Source organism: Lotus japonicus, chromosome 1 (assembly GCF_012489685.1).
Source record: "Lotus japonicus ecotype B-129 chromosome 1, LjGifu_v1.2".
In the NCBI taxonomy this organism is placed as follows: Eukaryota; Viridiplantae; Streptophyta; class Magnoliopsida; order Fabales; family Fabaceae; genus Lotus; species Lotus japonicus.
This window is the reverse complement of record NC_080041.1, coordinates 32,449,966-32,466,839: the sequence shown is the minus strand read 5'-3', so window position 1 is coordinate 32,466,839 and position 16,874 is coordinate 32,449,966. Positions and strand designations below refer to the sequence as shown.

General features: G+C 33.6%; 1 protein-coding gene and 1 non-coding gene across 3 annotated transcripts; one reads left to right on the top strand and one right to left on the bottom strand.

Moving 5' to 3' along the window:
* The first annotated feature begins 3,279 nt into the window (after positions 1-3,279).
* Positions 3,280-7,951, top strand: LOC130734430 (uncharacterized protein C57A10.07). 2 transcript variants are annotated; one of them, XM_057586857.1, is made up of 4 exons: positions 3,280-3,537; positions 3,858-4,200; positions 6,108-6,232; positions 7,383-7,951. In XM_057586857.1, the coding sequence occupies exons 2-4, from the start codon at positions 3,942-3,944 to the stop codon at positions 7,698-7,700; spliced, it is 702 nt and encodes a 233-aa protein (XP_057442840.1). In that variant the 5' UTR covers positions 3,280-3,537; positions 3,858-3,941; the 3' UTR covers positions 7,701-7,951. The 2 variants fall into 2 exon arrangements, with proteins under 2 accessions (XP_057442840.1, XP_057442839.1); XM_057586856.1 differs by having other exon boundaries at positions 3,280-4,200.
* A 2,451-nt stretch (positions 7,952-10,402) lies between these two features.
* Positions 10,403-10,486, bottom strand: LOC130734906 (small nucleolar RNA Z221/R21b). Its single transcript, XR_009018241.1, has one exon. It is a non-coding gene; the product is annotated as a small nucleolar RNA Z221/R21b (small nucleolar RNA).
* Between the last annotated feature and the right edge of the window lie 6,388 nt (positions 10,487-16,874).

The following is a 16,874-nucleotide window of genomic DNA, read 5'->3' as shown; positions in this document are numbered from 1 at the left end:
CGAGGGACAACAGGAACTGAGTCAGAAATTGCACGGCAAAGGTTTCACACAACATCATGATCTTTTATATTTCAAGAAAGGAGGTATAGATACCAGATCAATGAAGCCTACATGATTGTATTCTAATAGAGTTCTACTCTACTCCGGAAGCATGTCATTTTGGTTTGAAACCAACATTGGCCCAAGTAGCAACTTCTCTTAACTATCCATCCTTGTATCAACAAAAAAAAAATCTTCATCAAAAATTGTTCAATTTGCTAGTTCAATAAATATATGCCTAGGATAAAACATGGGCTTCTATAAATCCTTCCATGCCTAGATCAAGTTTGGGAGCTATATCAATGAATTTTACTACTCGCTTATTGCCTTTTCTGGGACTCACTGTCATTTGGGTGGTAGTTGTCAAACTCCCTAAGTATGGGAATTTTGTGGGTCTTCCTGTAAGGTTCACAGCTGAATTTTCGTAGCCAGATTCTCCACTGAGATCTATTGTCTTCACGGAATTCCCCGCTATATCGTTGCTGATAGATACAAGGTATTTCTCAGCCATTTTTGGTGATAACCTTTCACTACTTCGGTTTAGTACATCTTACCACCCGGATACTGATGACGAGACCAAAGTAGTAAACATGGGGCAAGAAACATAACTTTAGTGCTTCTCCAACAAGCAACCACTCTACTGGTTCTAGTACCTTCATTTGGTAAAACTTTGGTACAATAATTATATCATTCATCTATTGGAATGACTCCATTCTTGGTTGTTTATGACCGCAAGCCCTCATCACTGCTTGATTATGACGCCAGAAGCATAAGGCTTGAAGTTTTGGACACCACACTCACAAACATAAACGTTATTATCAGAACACTAAAGGGAAATTTGACCAAAGCACAATATAGGATGAAAACTCAAAAACAAAAGAATAGACAAGACATCACCTTTGAATCAAATGATTGGGTTCTCCCCTCTCTTCAACCATATTTCCAAGATTCAGTTTCCCATCGAACAAGCCAAAAAGCTCTTTCGACGACATTTTGGCCCGTACAAGGTCCTCCGTCGTTTGAGAGCCATTGTGTACAAGCTTAACCTTCTTCCTTCTAGTTGTTTTCACCTGGTGTTTAACGTGTCACTCCTACGCTGATTTCGTGGAGATCCCCTTGCTTCCTCTGTCCCTTACCACCACTCGTCATAAATCTCTTAGACACCACAATGGTTTCAATATTAGCGTCATCACAACTACTTTTCCCACATAAGTATACTATTGCTTCACCGCTAAATGGGAATGCCGGCAAGGGACACAAAAAGGGGAAACTACGAGTGATGGAGTTCAAGATCCTCCTCGTGCAAGAAGAACAATGACAAGAGAAACATGGAAGGAATAGAGTGCAAATGAGGGATAGATAAAGGAAGAGAGGTTTTGGCTAAAGATCAAGAATTGGAATGCAGGTGATGTCTTCAGGCTTAGACAGAGAGAGAAAACAGTGAGGGACAAGAAAGGTTATTTAGGAGTTACCAAGACAAACTCAAATGATAAAAGGCAAGAGTTTAATCCTAAAGCTTCAAATTCCTTACACATCCCACTTCCCAACTTACATAATGACCTTATACTTACTTTCTCTAACTCAATTGGCGCGCCTACTCCTATTGCAATCATGAGTTCCCACGGTCCATCCTCACCCTTGATTTCAAATCTCCATGAAGAAAGCCCTCCCTCGGGTCCCGTGGTGCGATGCAATGGTCATATTTTCCTTGCCAACGATCCACCGCCCAAACAACATAGACCATGCGACCAACAGTGATGCGCACCACCCCTTACCAACTAATCAGGAATGGTTTCACCCAGCCTTGTTTAGTATCCATTTGTCTAGCCCTTATCCACAGCCACTGCGAGGCGATACCTATTCCTAGTAACTTTCATAGAAGTATGTGTGATCTTTCAATTTTAGTCAATTAATGAAAAAACTGAACACTTTCTTCCATTTTTGGTGTTTTCCTTTATTATTCTTCTTTCCTTTGCTCAGGTAGGCTTTGGTGGAGAACTCTACTCTACCAATACCCTCATCAGCTAGTTGATTGAATCATTGCTAAAATATTTATTTTACTTATACTTGTAAGTTGTGTGTGACTGACTATTATAAAATTTACAAGCCGAACGTTTTGTTGTTTCACAGTAATGATGTTGTAGTGTGAGACAAGAAAAGATTATTTTTTCTGGATTGATATTCTAGTGCTTCCTCTTCTCCAATTTTTGTTCTGATCAATTAATTAGAAGAGTTTGTTTTATCTTAAGGAGTTGTCGCATCTTGAGCGAATAAATTCTTAAGGACAATATCATATGACACGCCCAAGCTTTATGTTTTACTTTGTAATTTTGGTTTTAAATCAAACGTGTTAATGAAATACTGGTATGGACAGCATAAATGATACTTGATGGATTGAAATTTCTTAAGTCCTGGGTTTAAATCCTACTGGTATCTAGATACCAAAAAAACGTGTTAATGAAATGATTATTTTACACACTTAATAATACTCAAGAAGCTAAATTCATCTTTTTAAATTTCAGGGACTAAAGTTGCACAACCTAAACTTCAATGGACTAATTTGTTTTTAGGCTTAAATAATTTTTTGGTCCTTGAAATTGTAAAGGGAATCAAATTTGATTCCTGTAAAATTTTCGCATCAAATTGGGTTCCTAAAATTGTTTTTTTAATCTAATTAAGTCCTTTTACTCAATTTTGACTAGTCAACGGTCCAGTGGAAAGCCTAGCAGCTAAGGATGGCCACATGCACTTTTTTCACATCAATTTTAGTCCCTTAAAAAATATTTTAATCAATTTTAGTCCTTGTTCTTCCACCTTCCTCTTCCACCTTCTTCCTCTTCCTCCATAACTCAAATCCTTAAACCTAGAAATTCAAAACCCTAAAAAAAACTATATGTTTATCACATTCACCTTGTTCTTCCTTTTGAATTTATGTGATTTGAGTTATGGAGAAAGAGGAAGAAGGTGAAAGTGGAAGAACATGAAGGTGGAAGAACAGAAACTAAAATTGATTAAAATATTTTTTTAAGGGACTAAAATTGATGTGAAAAAATCCACGTGGCCGTCCTTAGCTGACTAGGCTTGCCACTGGACTGTTGACCGGTCAAAATTGAGCAAAAGGAGTTAATTAGATTAAAAAACAATTTTAGGGACCCAATTTAATGCGAAAATTTTACAAGGACCAGATTTGATTCCCTTTAAGGACCAAAAGGTTATTTAAGCCTATTTTTTCTTTCAATTCTACACAATATGGTGTGCGACAAGACACCATTGCTCTTGCTAGCAGCCAGACACAGATCCTCCGAACTTGGATCTCCAACTCCATCTCCCAAATCCCAAGCTCATCATTTCGCAGAGTGCACCATTCTTCTTCAAATTCTTCCCAAACCAAACCTTCAATCATCACATTCTCACCACTCTTCACTCCAATCAGCATCATCATTTCTACTCAAAACATCGATCCAATGATTCCATTACTTCATCACACTCACTATTCACGTAAGTTCCACAATTTCCCCTTTTCGAAATGATAAAAAAGAAGCATTTTTTATACAATGAGCAATTACCCTTTTGGATCCCAAAGCCTCAAATCGTTTCACGCATACCCAAGAAGTGATTTCGATTTAGAATCAGGAATTCCCATCAAACGAACCAGAAAACCTAAAAATTCACCTCTTCTAAACCTCTTCAGAATGGTCAAATCGTTTGGGAACCGTTTCCTTCACTATTTCAAGCTTCACCCTCTCACCGTTGTGTTCATATTAGCATTGTCTTTTGGGGTCACACTAATTGTGTTTCTCTCTTTCCGTGGAACCCAGTTAAGTAATGGGAGTGTTTATGCTAGGGTTGATGATGCTTCGGGTTTGGATGATTACCCTTTCCCCAAGCTTCGGAATTTGGTGATGGTTGCTGGGCATTCTATTTACACGAGCAGCAGTTGTGGGAGGATTGAAAAGGAGGATTCTTGGTTTTTGGAGTCTTATCAGAGGAATCCCGGTCAGGCTGCCACTTTCGTGACGCATATTCGCGAGGGGGTTGAGATTGCGGCTAAGGATGAGGCTGCTTTGCTTCTCTTCAGTGGTGGGGAGACTAGGAAAGACGCTGGCCCTCGCAGCGAGGGGCAGAGTTACTGGGCTGTCGCGGATTCGAAAGGATGGTTTGGTGAGTTTTGAATTGAAATTCAATGCTTGCTCGTGTTTATTGTTGAAATTTTTTGGATATGTTTTAATGTATTATTGTGAATGGAATGGAATAGAATGAAAGGGGGAGAGTGAAGTGAAATAGAATAAAACGAAGGTACCATTTCTTTGATAGTTTATGCCACAATGGGAGAATGACTCCTTCATTCTATGTCATGTCCCTAAATTGGATGATAGAAAAAAGAAAGGTATTCGATATAGAATGAAACGAAGTAGAATGTGTACCAGCAGATACAATTTCATTTCATCGGAATTCATCCTAACTTAAACAATCGGCAATGCAGAAAACAGTAATATCATTCCATTCCATTCTACTCTATTCCATTTCTTAGCTACTGATATTTGACTGATTGTACTATTATTATTTATCATGCTTGGCAAAGGTGCTTTACAGTGTAGTTTGTTTCTGTCTAGTGTATCATTTATTACATGTGAGATGTGAATATCCAGAAACAAAATTACAAATGACAGTCATATGATAAAGTAGAGCATAGTAGGTTAGCTAATGAATTGAGTTGGTATTTTTGGTGCACTTCTTCAACCCGTCTGTGTGAATATAACATGATAAATGCACCGTTGTTTTTCTCGCACACCTTGTTTCCTTAGCCACAATATTGATCAAAATTCTAATTACAATATCACGTTCTTTTTTCGCAAAATTAAATTTTAATAGAATTTAAAAAAAAAGGTTAACATTTATAGCATGAGTCTTTTGGTTTAAATATCTTGGATCTAAAAGTGGATGAAATGGAGAACTTTTTCACATCTATTTAAGGATAGAAATGTGCTACTCGAGCTTAAATGAAAATTTTAATGAACAACTATAAGGTAAAAATGTTACGATGAATGAGTGGTCAGTGGTCACACAAAACCAGATAAAATTAGGAACAGAAATCATGAGAGAAAGTCAAGATAGCTTCCGTTATAGAGAAATGGTAGAGTCTCATCTTAAATGCTCAAGGCATAAGTAACGAAAACCGGGAGAAACACAAATAAGGAGAGTAAACTAGATGAAGGATAGCAAAATGGCTAGAGGTAGAGAGAGACCAAGGATAAATACTGGCCAAACCATCATTGGTTATTTGGACTTAAATATTCTACTGTTAGTTATGATTCATTGTTGTAAAACATTTTGGCGTTGTTTGATCCTTGTAGTTGATCAAAACTAATGGGAAGTTGCTTTGGGTTATTTTTCATGCTTTACAATTTTTTATCGTTTTACAGATCCATGCATATTATGTAGGATTAATGCATGAATTAGGCATATAAATTTGAAAAGTTGTTTTATAGAAAGCACTCAAATCAAAGCAGCTTCAATTCCAATATTTATTAATGCTGCAGCTTGAGTATACTCGTTTCCATGAGTCTAACTTTTGTGACTTTAAACCCATAGTCCCATATTAAATCCGAGGATGTTTGATAGGGAAAGAAACACAGACAGAGACTTCCTTTAGTGTTTTCTTGCCCTTGGTTATATTTTAGGAAGAGATACAGGGACTATACTTTTATCAGTTTGTATTTTGAATTTAGTTTCATCATTTGTGCTCTGATTACTAGTGTCTCACCTCTGATAGTCGTCTTTGAGCTGCTATCATGTTTTACGTTGCTGATAAAGTCGTTTTGCATCTTTTCTTTTCTTTGTGATTTTTTAATGCATACTGAATGAAACCACTTCTTTAGCTGTTCAATTTTTTCCTACAACTTTGTAATATTAGCTTGACGATTCCCATTTCATCAAACATCTATGTTTTCTCAGGGTGTTGCTGTAATGAATGACCTAACGTGTCTCACCTTTAGTTTATTTTATATGCTTCAAAAATAACCTATTTTTCTCTGAAATCGTCTCATTCTTTTTTGTTGTTTGAATAGGTAAGGAAGAAAGTGTGAAATGGAGAGCACTTACAGAGGAGCATGCAAGGGACAGCTTTGAAAATCTTCTATTTAGTGTCTGTCGTTTCCGAGAGCTTACAGGCGCCTATCCCCAAAATATAACTGTATGTAGCCCTTACTTAAGTTGTTGCAAACAGTTTGGTTCCTTTGTGTATACAGACAGAATATGCACTATTTTTATAGAATGATGAATTTAAAACGAAAGCAGAAGAATTTATTAGAATCTGTGGCAATACTTTTATTGCATGAAAACTCAAAGACTCCTCAAGTTTAAGTAATGGCTTCTGATAAATACATCGAATTAATTGGTGTAAAGTATTGTTAGTTAGCACACAGCTTACATGTTGCATATGATTTAGAGAGTTTTTCACTCCCCCTCACTAACAATTTGTTAACTCATTGAAAGTTTTAGCTTCTGTTGTTGCAAACTGTTCGGTTCCTTTTTGTATAAAGACAGAATATGCACTAATTTTATGGAATGGTGAATATAAAACGAAAGAGGAAAAGGAATTTATTAGAATCTGTGGCAATACTTTTATTGCATGAAAACTCATAAACTCCTCAAGTTTTTGTAATGGCTTGTGACAAATACATCAAATTAATTGGTGGAAAGTATTTTTAGTTTGCATACAGCTTACATGTTGCATATGTACTCCACATTTTACATTCCATATGAAATTACTAAGCTTGTGAAATAGCAGAAATAGCAGAAAAACAAGTAGGAAATTATTAATCAAAACTATTGAAGGCATAAAAATGATGTAGCTCACGTTCTTGCCTTTGTAAAATGATTTAGAGCATTTTTCGCTCCCCCTCATTAACATTTTGTTAACTGATGGAATTTTTGAATTGCACCATATGAAAAATATGTTAATTATGATTTTTTAGTCTGTAAACTCTCCTGGACTATAAAGTTTTGGCTTATGTTGTTGCAGTTAGAATTAGACCTTCTTTACATGATGGCCACTATAATTCCATCCATATTGGACTGGCAGCCCTTACATTTTTGTGGCATATGAGATGTATAGTGTCATCAATAGATATATAACAGCATATTAAGTTTTCCTTTTCGAACGACATTTTCTATTCGAGTTTCATGCTTCTATAAGTAAAAGAAAATTAAATGGTGATTTTAGACTTCTTCGTCAGTTTATAGAACCTTGGAATTTTTAAATTACTGTTTTAATCATGAATTGCAGTATTTTTCTAGTTGCATCATGAGTTTCAATCTGATATGCTGAATCTTGGATCCAGGTTGTAAGTTACGATTTCAAGGAAGAAAGATTTGCACATCTACATCGATCCGCAATGGGCTTTCCAGAGTCAAGGTTCTTCTATGCTGGCACTCCTGCTACATCAAATGCAAAAGCTGCTGCTCTTAAAGGTGAAGAATTAGTGAGAACTCAATTCCTAAGAGATCCATATGGATGTCGAGGTTCACTATATCACAAGAAACTAAAGCGTGACCCTTTTCATCGGTCAATTCCTTATCCTAATGGGTGTCCTGAAATTGCCGCTTTATTTAGATATTGTGGACCAACTACTTATACTGGTGCACTCCCATGGGCATAGTCACCCTGGCTCGGTCAAATTATACATGTGTAAACTAACAAAGTAGAGATATTAGATACAAATCACACTGACTTGACACTGCATGAATTTGTTTAAGATTAAATTTGTTTACTGAGATGGAAATGATAATGTGAATTGATTAGAAGCTTATTAAGGTTGTGTTGTGGTTTGTTGAAAACTTAGGAGTACTCAAAAATTGAAGGTTGAATGAGATATCTGGCATTTGCCTTGAGAGACGCATTTTGTTACAAGTTTTCTTGACTCTATGTTACAGATATTGCCAATAAACATGGAAAAGAATTGTGTCCAGGCTTGATCTTTCCACAGTTTGATGTATTGTGATAAGAACAGCCAAGAACTAGAAAAGAAACTGAATGAGAATTCTATATTGCTAGCTCTCTGATTCCCAAATAGGAATGAACAGAGTAGGTAAACTAGAGAGAGTAGCCCCTGGATTTTTTTAGATATTATCCCCTGGATTTCTTTAAAGATCCAACCTCTCCTCTCTTCCCTACTAATTTCTAGATTTTGGAGGTGCAGTCAAGTCTCTCTAGCCACCCCCACCAAGATCAGATCTCTAATTCGCTGAAGAAGATGAAGTTTGCTGCATAACATTCCAGATCAATAATAAACACCACAACTTTTTTCTGTTGCAACATTTTAAGTTCCAGATCATTGTAATATTGTTTTCTTGGCGGGTGTTGACGTGGACTTCTTAGTTCTTAAAAATAAGAACAGTTCTTATATAAGAAATTTTACTGAGTTTTTAGCATAAAAAATTAATTTTTTCTTTCATTCATAAACTCATGGTTGGAGTAAAATCTACAAAGAGTTACTTAAGCACATGTGGCAGTACAGACCCACATAAATAGTGCTAAGAACTAAGAACCTAACATTGGAGATACTCTTATATTAAAATTTCTCAACCTATCTGCACTTGTATTGGAATTGATGGTTTAGTCTTTAATCACTTGTAAGGTTTTTTTTTGTTGGGTTGATTGGCTTGATTTCATCTTCTATATTTGCAATGTCAGTCATTTTTGTTACGGTATGAACCCACTAAGCAAAACCAAGACCCAACAAAACTGAACTCAACTCATAACATGGATTGGACGACCGCAGACCTATGAAATAAGGTAGGCCTACACTCTTAATCGCCCTTCGTTAGCAAGGACAGATCTTTGATGAAATTACCCTTTGTTTCCCCACAGCCGGTGGGTACAAGACTAATGCCCAAATCACATTAAGTGGGTAGAGAATTAATTTAGGTGTTAATAGGTAGCTTCAAAATTACGCCAAAGGCACAAGACTGAAATTACTATCAAGAAAATTAACCAGCCAATTGTTTCAACACCTCATTGATGTTAGGAGCCTATATCAGTAAAGCCCTACAATGTGCGTTGCATTTTATGCCATCTTGGGTGACTCAAGTATCAAAATCTTAATTTATAGTAAAAATTTGATCAAAAAATAGCTCCCAACAGGGCATTGTTAGTATAAAAACAAAGCATTGTTAATATATCCGGTTGTGTATAAGAATTAGGATGGTTTTTATTAGAAGATAGGATGTTAATATATCCCGTTGTGTATAAGAAAACATGAGGGGTCTTTAAGATTAAAGGCACTTCCGATGAAGTTTCTTCTAAAGAAATTGTAGTATGCCTTCACTTAAATGATACAATACTCATTTGCGAGTGTAAAAATATGCCTTGTATAAAATATGTCCTGTACAAATTAAAGCCCCCATCATCGCTGGTAGAGGTGCTGATATGAAACAGAAATTTACATACAACTCATTACAAATGAAAACAATTAAATATAAGTTTAATCAATCAATCAATTCAACATCATGAACAACGCCATCTAAACTACAACTACGATTCCTCCATATCTTATGGGCCTCCGCAGTAAATACACCTTTCATGGACTCCGTGGTCAAAATCAATTCAGCCAAATTACCATCCACCAGCGCTCACAGACTCGAATACTCTGAAAAATGACGCTGAAAATCAAAGAACTGGATTAAACCAATTAGAGGGTTATTATAATGTCAGCTTAATCCACTGCTTTGATTTTCAGCTCATTATACAGACTGCACGACTAATAGTAGAACACCATACAAAAGTCACTCCATGATCACAATCAATTCAGCCAAATTACAGCATGTACTATGCACACAACTATAGTATGACATCAAATTATTATAAGGCATACCAACAAAAAATAAACCAAAAGAAGCAATCAAAATTTCACTTCGAAAAATCACCTTTCAGCAACAAAACATATTAACTAAAACCTTGTTTACTTAAGATCTTACATTAAAATTGTGACTGGGCTGTTTAAATTCTAGATGAGAAATTATACCAAGATAAAAAAATGCAGAAAGACATTACAAGATTTAAGCACTGACTACTAATCACATTCTGAAAAATCTTTAGTTTTCTAAATGTCAATGAAATAAAAAAGAAATCAAATCAGAAAGAACAGGAACCATCAGAAACCAAATTTCATCCCCAGCAGCTATAAAGCTATACGGTCCGCATCATGGTTGGGGTTGAAACCCCGCATCACACGGTTCCACTTTCAATTTTAAAATTCTACAAACACTATGTAGATCAAATACATGAATAAAACTTTGGATTAAAAAAGAAAAGAAAAAGTAACAACAAAATTGTCTAGATTCAGTTTGTGATGAAAGGAATGAGCTCAGAGTAAAATGGGTTTGAGAAACTTCTCAGCACGAAATCAGAGTGGTGCATGACTATCTCTATATCTCATCATAGCCCATTCAACTCAATGTGATGTTTATTGAAACAACGAAATGGAAAAAGAAAAAACAAACAAGGACATAGAAGAAACAAAACAAAAATCAAGAGATTGAAAATCTGCACATAGGAGTAGGATGATGGAGGAGAAGAGGTGCAGGGTCGCTTATATAGGGAAAGCCAAGAAACCCTAATTCCCTTGGTTTGACATATTTACCCCTGCTACGCTTGCTTATTAACAGTGGCTGCGCACTTAGTCATCCAACCACACTAATATGTTTTTGATATGAATTTAAATTACCATAGAAAAAATTATTTTAAAATAAAATCTATATATATATATATATGAAAATAAGGTTTTCTTCTAGAAGACCAATGCCACATGTCCCTTCCTAAATGATTCATTTTCCCTCCAAAACAAAAAAAACTCATTTCCACTTTTTTTGTCACATTAATTGCTATGTTCAATAATACCCATGACAACATACACACTAAATTAATAATTTTGAAAAAGAGTTTATAAAAATATAAACTTAAAGAAATTTATTTTGAAACCAGTAACTTCATTTTTTTTTACACTTAGAAGTAAAAAAAATTAAGAATAAAACATCAATATTACTTATGAAAACTATATGGTAAGGATATTAGTTCTTTTTCTAATTAAATTTTTAATTTTGGTACTCCCACGTTTTTTATTTCATATGATCATCTCGGAAAATTTCAAAAAAAGAGCATATGATCATCTCTCACCATATTTAATATCCTCTACTATTATAAAATTTCATATTTTTAAAGTAAAATTTACTTGAAATTATTTTTAAATATATCAAATATTATAAGAAAAATAAGAAATTCGAAAATATCAACATATAAATATGATGTAATTTATTTAAATTAAGTTATAAATATTAAATAATTTATATAAGTAAATTTTTTAAAATTTAAATTCAAATTAGTCAATTAAGGAATATAAAGAGCAATCAATCTCAAATAATTATTACTACATTTATGACTCTTATTCTTACAAAGATATATCTGCATATATTGGTCAAAAAATTATTAATGCCCCGTATTCAAGTTCTCTACTTCTACTTTCAAAAAAAAAAGTCATCTACTTTGCATATTTAAATTATTTAGTTAATTTTATAAATACTTTAAACATTTAAATTAGCAAGTGTTTCAAATTCAAATAATTTATTTAGCACAATCAATTTTGTGATTCAATTATAAAATATACACTTTTAAATGTTTTCCATTATTCAGTTATATCAACTCCTAATCATTCCATGGAATGAATAAAAACTCTTAATAATTTCTTATTTAGTTATTCTAATTAATACAGTATAATATAATAATAAATCAAATCAGACTATATTTTTTGTTAGCAATTAAAACACACTAATTTAAATTGTAATTCTTATATGTTTACTATTAATTATAAACGCAAGACCTTCTTATTCGTTGTAACTCACGATTCTTCGTTATTTTTACTCATTCATGTTTATCTTTGGTATCATTAAGGAGTTTGTTTAGATGCAATAACAATTTCTTAAAGGTATATTCTTTTTCACTCACGTTCTCTTCCCCCATCATTCACTCTACCGTACTTATGTTCGCTCATTTCCTTTTGCTCCATCATATTTTCTTTCAAGGTTAGTTTCATTCATATGCAGGGTTAATTTTCTATAGGTACTTTTAAAATGGTTTTTTTTTGGATAATATACCCTTAAAATTAGTGCCATACAAATTTTTCCTCTTTAATGTTTCTTCTAGGTAGCAGTTGCTTCATAATAATTAACTAGATGCTTTGAAGAAAGTGATTCTTTCCTTCAGAGTTGATTTTAAAAGCTACGTTTTCCAAATAATAATTTATCTATATCTATATTTATATAAATATGAAAAGAATGTAAGAAAGTTTTATTCTAGAAGACCTATGCCACATGTATCCTCTTAAGTAATTTATTTTCCCTCGAAAACAAAAAAAATGATTTCAACTTTTTTTTATCTCATGAATTGCTAAATTTAATAATATTATGGCCACATACACAATACATAAATAATTTTAAAAAATGCTTATAAAAAAATAATATATCAACAAAAGTAAATTGCTACATACCAGTAATCACATTAATTTTATTTTTTGTTACACTCAAAGGTAAATTATTTTTTTAAGAATAAAACATAGGTAATACTTATAAAAACTATCAAAGTAAGGATATAAATTCCAAATAATATTATTTTCACCCCGTCCAAATTTTCGAAAAGATGATACAATATATGAACATCTCTGAACCTATTTCATTTCATCCATTATAAAAAATTCCACCTTAGATATAATTTTTGAGTTTAATGGATATGCACTGACAGTGTAAAATAGTTTTACACAGACATCCAATTGAATTCTGCCAAATCAGAAAATATATTATTCTTTTAATTAAAATTAAAGTCAAATATAATTATCTCTCCTATGTGGCATGCTTTGATTGGATGACTGTGTAAAACTATTTTACACTGTCAGTGGATATCCATTAAACTCATAATTTTTTTGAAAATAATCAATTCTGATTATAAAAAAAATCAATTTTTAATCTATAACATTCTCTTTCACCCGTTCTTTGTGACATTGTGTTTACCTTATTTTGATTTATTGTTTTCAGAGTTTTATTCCATTTTTTATTTTATAATTCTCCACCACCACTGTATGATCGCAATATTATAAGTTTATTATTATCCTCTTATAGTCTTATTCACTCCTTTTTATTTGTTGTGTAAAATGATTTATTTCATGTTTCATGATAGGGTGTTCGAGGTTCGGTTTTAAAGGACAAATTCATCTGATCCGATTGTTTCAGTTTTATAATTTAATCATTCAATTATTTTTTTTCAAATCCAAACCAATTTTTATCAGTTTGGATTGGATTGCATTTCAGTTTTTCAAAGAAACTAAAAATCTTGAAATAAATAACGAAATAGAAAATAAAATCATAAAACAAGTAGCAATGTACAGAGAGAAGATATCATGCTAAGTGATGACTGTGATTTGTAACACTACTGCATTTCATGTACAATATCTAATTAACTCTATCTAAGTTGATTTTCAACCAATTTTACAAACGTATTGTTTTGAGTAAGAGGCAAAGAAGCAGAACATTGATGGTTTCACTTTCGCTGAATGAAAAGAAGACATATGTCTCCTAACTTGGAAAAGTTTAAACACATTACTGTAAAGGTTTGCGTATACATGGAATAAAACATCATAAGTATGGTTAAAAAAACATCATAAGTATGGTTAAATGGGTAATTATGTATGTCAAAATTTAAATAAATAAATACTTTTGGTTTGGATTGTTTCGATTTTAACATGGGAACTGAAAACAAACGGATCCATTCACAAAATATCGGTTTTTGCGGTTTTTCGGTTTTTTTGGTTATCAGGTTTTTTGGATCGGTTTGAGCGGTTTTAATTCATTTTGGTTCGGTTATGAACACCCTTATTTCATGATCCTATTATTTACTCATTCTTCCATTTTCGATTCACCATTATATATTATTTCACCTCTTTTTTAAATCATGAAGGGGAAAGACATGCAGAAATCCTTCAATTTATCTGCTTGGATTGATAAAATCGATTTCTCCTCCATCGTCCCTGGTAGGCGGTGGTTACCATAGGTATGATCGAAGAGCCAAAGACTAAAAAAGGGAATGAGTTCAAACTTAAAAATAATAGCCACGTGAGACTTTAATAAAAAATAAGAGAAGCCTTTCGATCTAAATAATTTTCGTATATTATCTATTATTTTACTTTATTTAATCTGATAATTTTTTCTATGATTTGATTTGAGTTTTAGTAAAAGTGGGGTTTCATTTTGTTGTTACATATTGATTTCTCTTCGAAATTAACATTTTGAATCAAAATATATATTATTATTATTGTTATTGTTATTATAAATAGAAAGATTGATATGAAAAATAATCAATCAAATATTAATAATGAGTACATGTATTAAAAAAATTAAAAATACTAATTTAATGTATATACAAAAATTTGCGTGATACAAAATTTATAATTTAAAATACAAAATAATAAGTACATCTGTACATGTCTTATAATTTTTAATTTTTAAATTTTTTCATATTTAAATAAGTAAAAATTTTGAAGTAAAAAATCATGGTAGATTAATCCACAATTATCACTATAAAGAACATATAATTGAAACAATTTTTAAAACATATTTACTAAAAAGATACAAAATATAATATTACACGAAATTTAAATTATAAATAACAAAAGTCATCCGTGCAGGGCACGGGTAATTCCGCTAGTAAAATTTTGAAGTTAACGATATTTAATTTTTATTTGAAACAATAATATTTTATTTTATTTTTTTTAAAGATATTTGAACTTGTGCTCTAACTTTTATTGGGTCTAACTTGTTTACCACTAGACCAACACATTGCTAATAGTATAATCTATTTTTAAAATGAGGATTAGTTTGTCCAAAAAAAAAATGAGGATTAGTTTAATTCAAACTATCAAGATTAACATAAAAATATGCAGTTGATTTTTTGCTTATATGTTAGTAAAAAAATAGTGTAGAACAAACATTGGCGTTATTTTTCGTTTTTAGCGTTAGCTAAACCGATATAAAGCGTTAAAAAAATCACTTAACTATAGTGTCGGCATACTGATAATTAGCGTCGATCAGGACAAAAGCTAAATCCATCGACCACTAACGTTCGTTTACTAACAATTCGCGACAATTTGAGGTTAACACTATATTCACCGACCAATTTAGTATTGGTCCTGATTGGTGCTAATGTAAGCTTGGTCCAACCTATCTCATAGGCCCACAGGTTAGTGTATGCCAAGTCGATGTTAATCTTCAATGATTTCTCCGCTCAATTTCTTATAAGCTCCATCACTCCCTCATTCCCTCAAACCCTTACTCTTTCTCCCTCTATCGCCCCTCCACCACTAGATCCGAAAATCCTTACTTTTTGGCCTCCCCTTTGTCGTGATGATGTGTTGTCATTCTGCCACCGCTAAACCCTTAATCTTTGCACCGCTCCCCTTCTAACCATATTTGTTGTCGCGCCCATCTCATCGTTGTGCCTATCTCATCGCTGCAGCGCCCACTGCCACCGCATATCGCCTCTGCATCCTATATTCGTCAGGGTCTAAGCTCCAAGAGTAGGCCAAGCACCTTCTGCCATTGCGAACCACTACCGGGAATCCATAAAAAAGTTTCCTTTAATGAGGACCCTTAGTGAGAAGGAGATCAAATCAAAAGTTTCTTCCTCCTTCCAGAATAATGTTAAACCACCCCCTCTATCTTTACATTTTCCTTTACAATTCACTACTATCAAATTTCTCAAGCCAATTCTCTCCCCTACCATCATCAACTTCCCATTTTTCCTCCTACTCTCTCCATAAGGAAAACTACTTTGAGATCTTTGAATTTTACAAGACTAGAGAGAGCCCGTAATGCACAAGGGTTCCCAAGCCCTACCTGTTCCAACTTAAGGTTTTCATTGATCCTAACAACGGTGGTATGATCAACACTACCGATCCAACTTAAGGTTTTATTTCTTTGACCTCCATATTTGACATTTTGTATTCACCACTCTTGCTTGTGACAAAAGTATCAGTGTGGCTATTTGGTTCCATGCCCTTATCTTCCATGTTTTCAAGCTTGCCAAGTGACCCTCCTGTAACCCCGCTTTAACAGCCTCTCCATTGTCCTCTTCAAACTAGACCTGAGCCCTTTCCTCTACGCACTTATTCTGCAGAATAACCTCAGGCCAATGGTAAACCGCTAAAGCACTTCTGCCACCTGCTCTAGTCCATGATCATTTGTCTTATCCTTGTCCTTGCCACTCTTGATTCCTTGTATTGAGCCTCGGTAACATGTTCTTGCTCCTCATATAAAGCATGGTTAAGACATTGAGTCTCCACCACTAAAGGTCTAGGAACCTTCTTCATGCAGCTTGTCTAAGCAGGACTTGATCATATTAGAACTGGACAAAACACTACTCCACGAGACCACAACCACCTAGTAGGATAAAACCTTAGCAAAGACAAAAGGGAGACTATCTACACATTTGATTATATGTTTGTTTTTGTAATTGACGTTACAGTAATTGCGGGTATGTAACAAAATATTAAGGGTATAGAGAATAAGGATTTAACCAGAGATATGATTAGTCCAGAAACTAGGGACCAAGAGAAGGTGTCGGGAGAAACAAGTAAAATAATTGATAGTGTACAACATTGGAGTGAGTTAGATGGTCTGAGGATCCTTGAACCATTTCCAGCAATCAATACAGCTGGTTGTGATGAGAATCAAGGAAACCCCATTGAAGAGAAGGGTGAAAATGCATTTGAATGGTTCCAATGACCAATGACCAA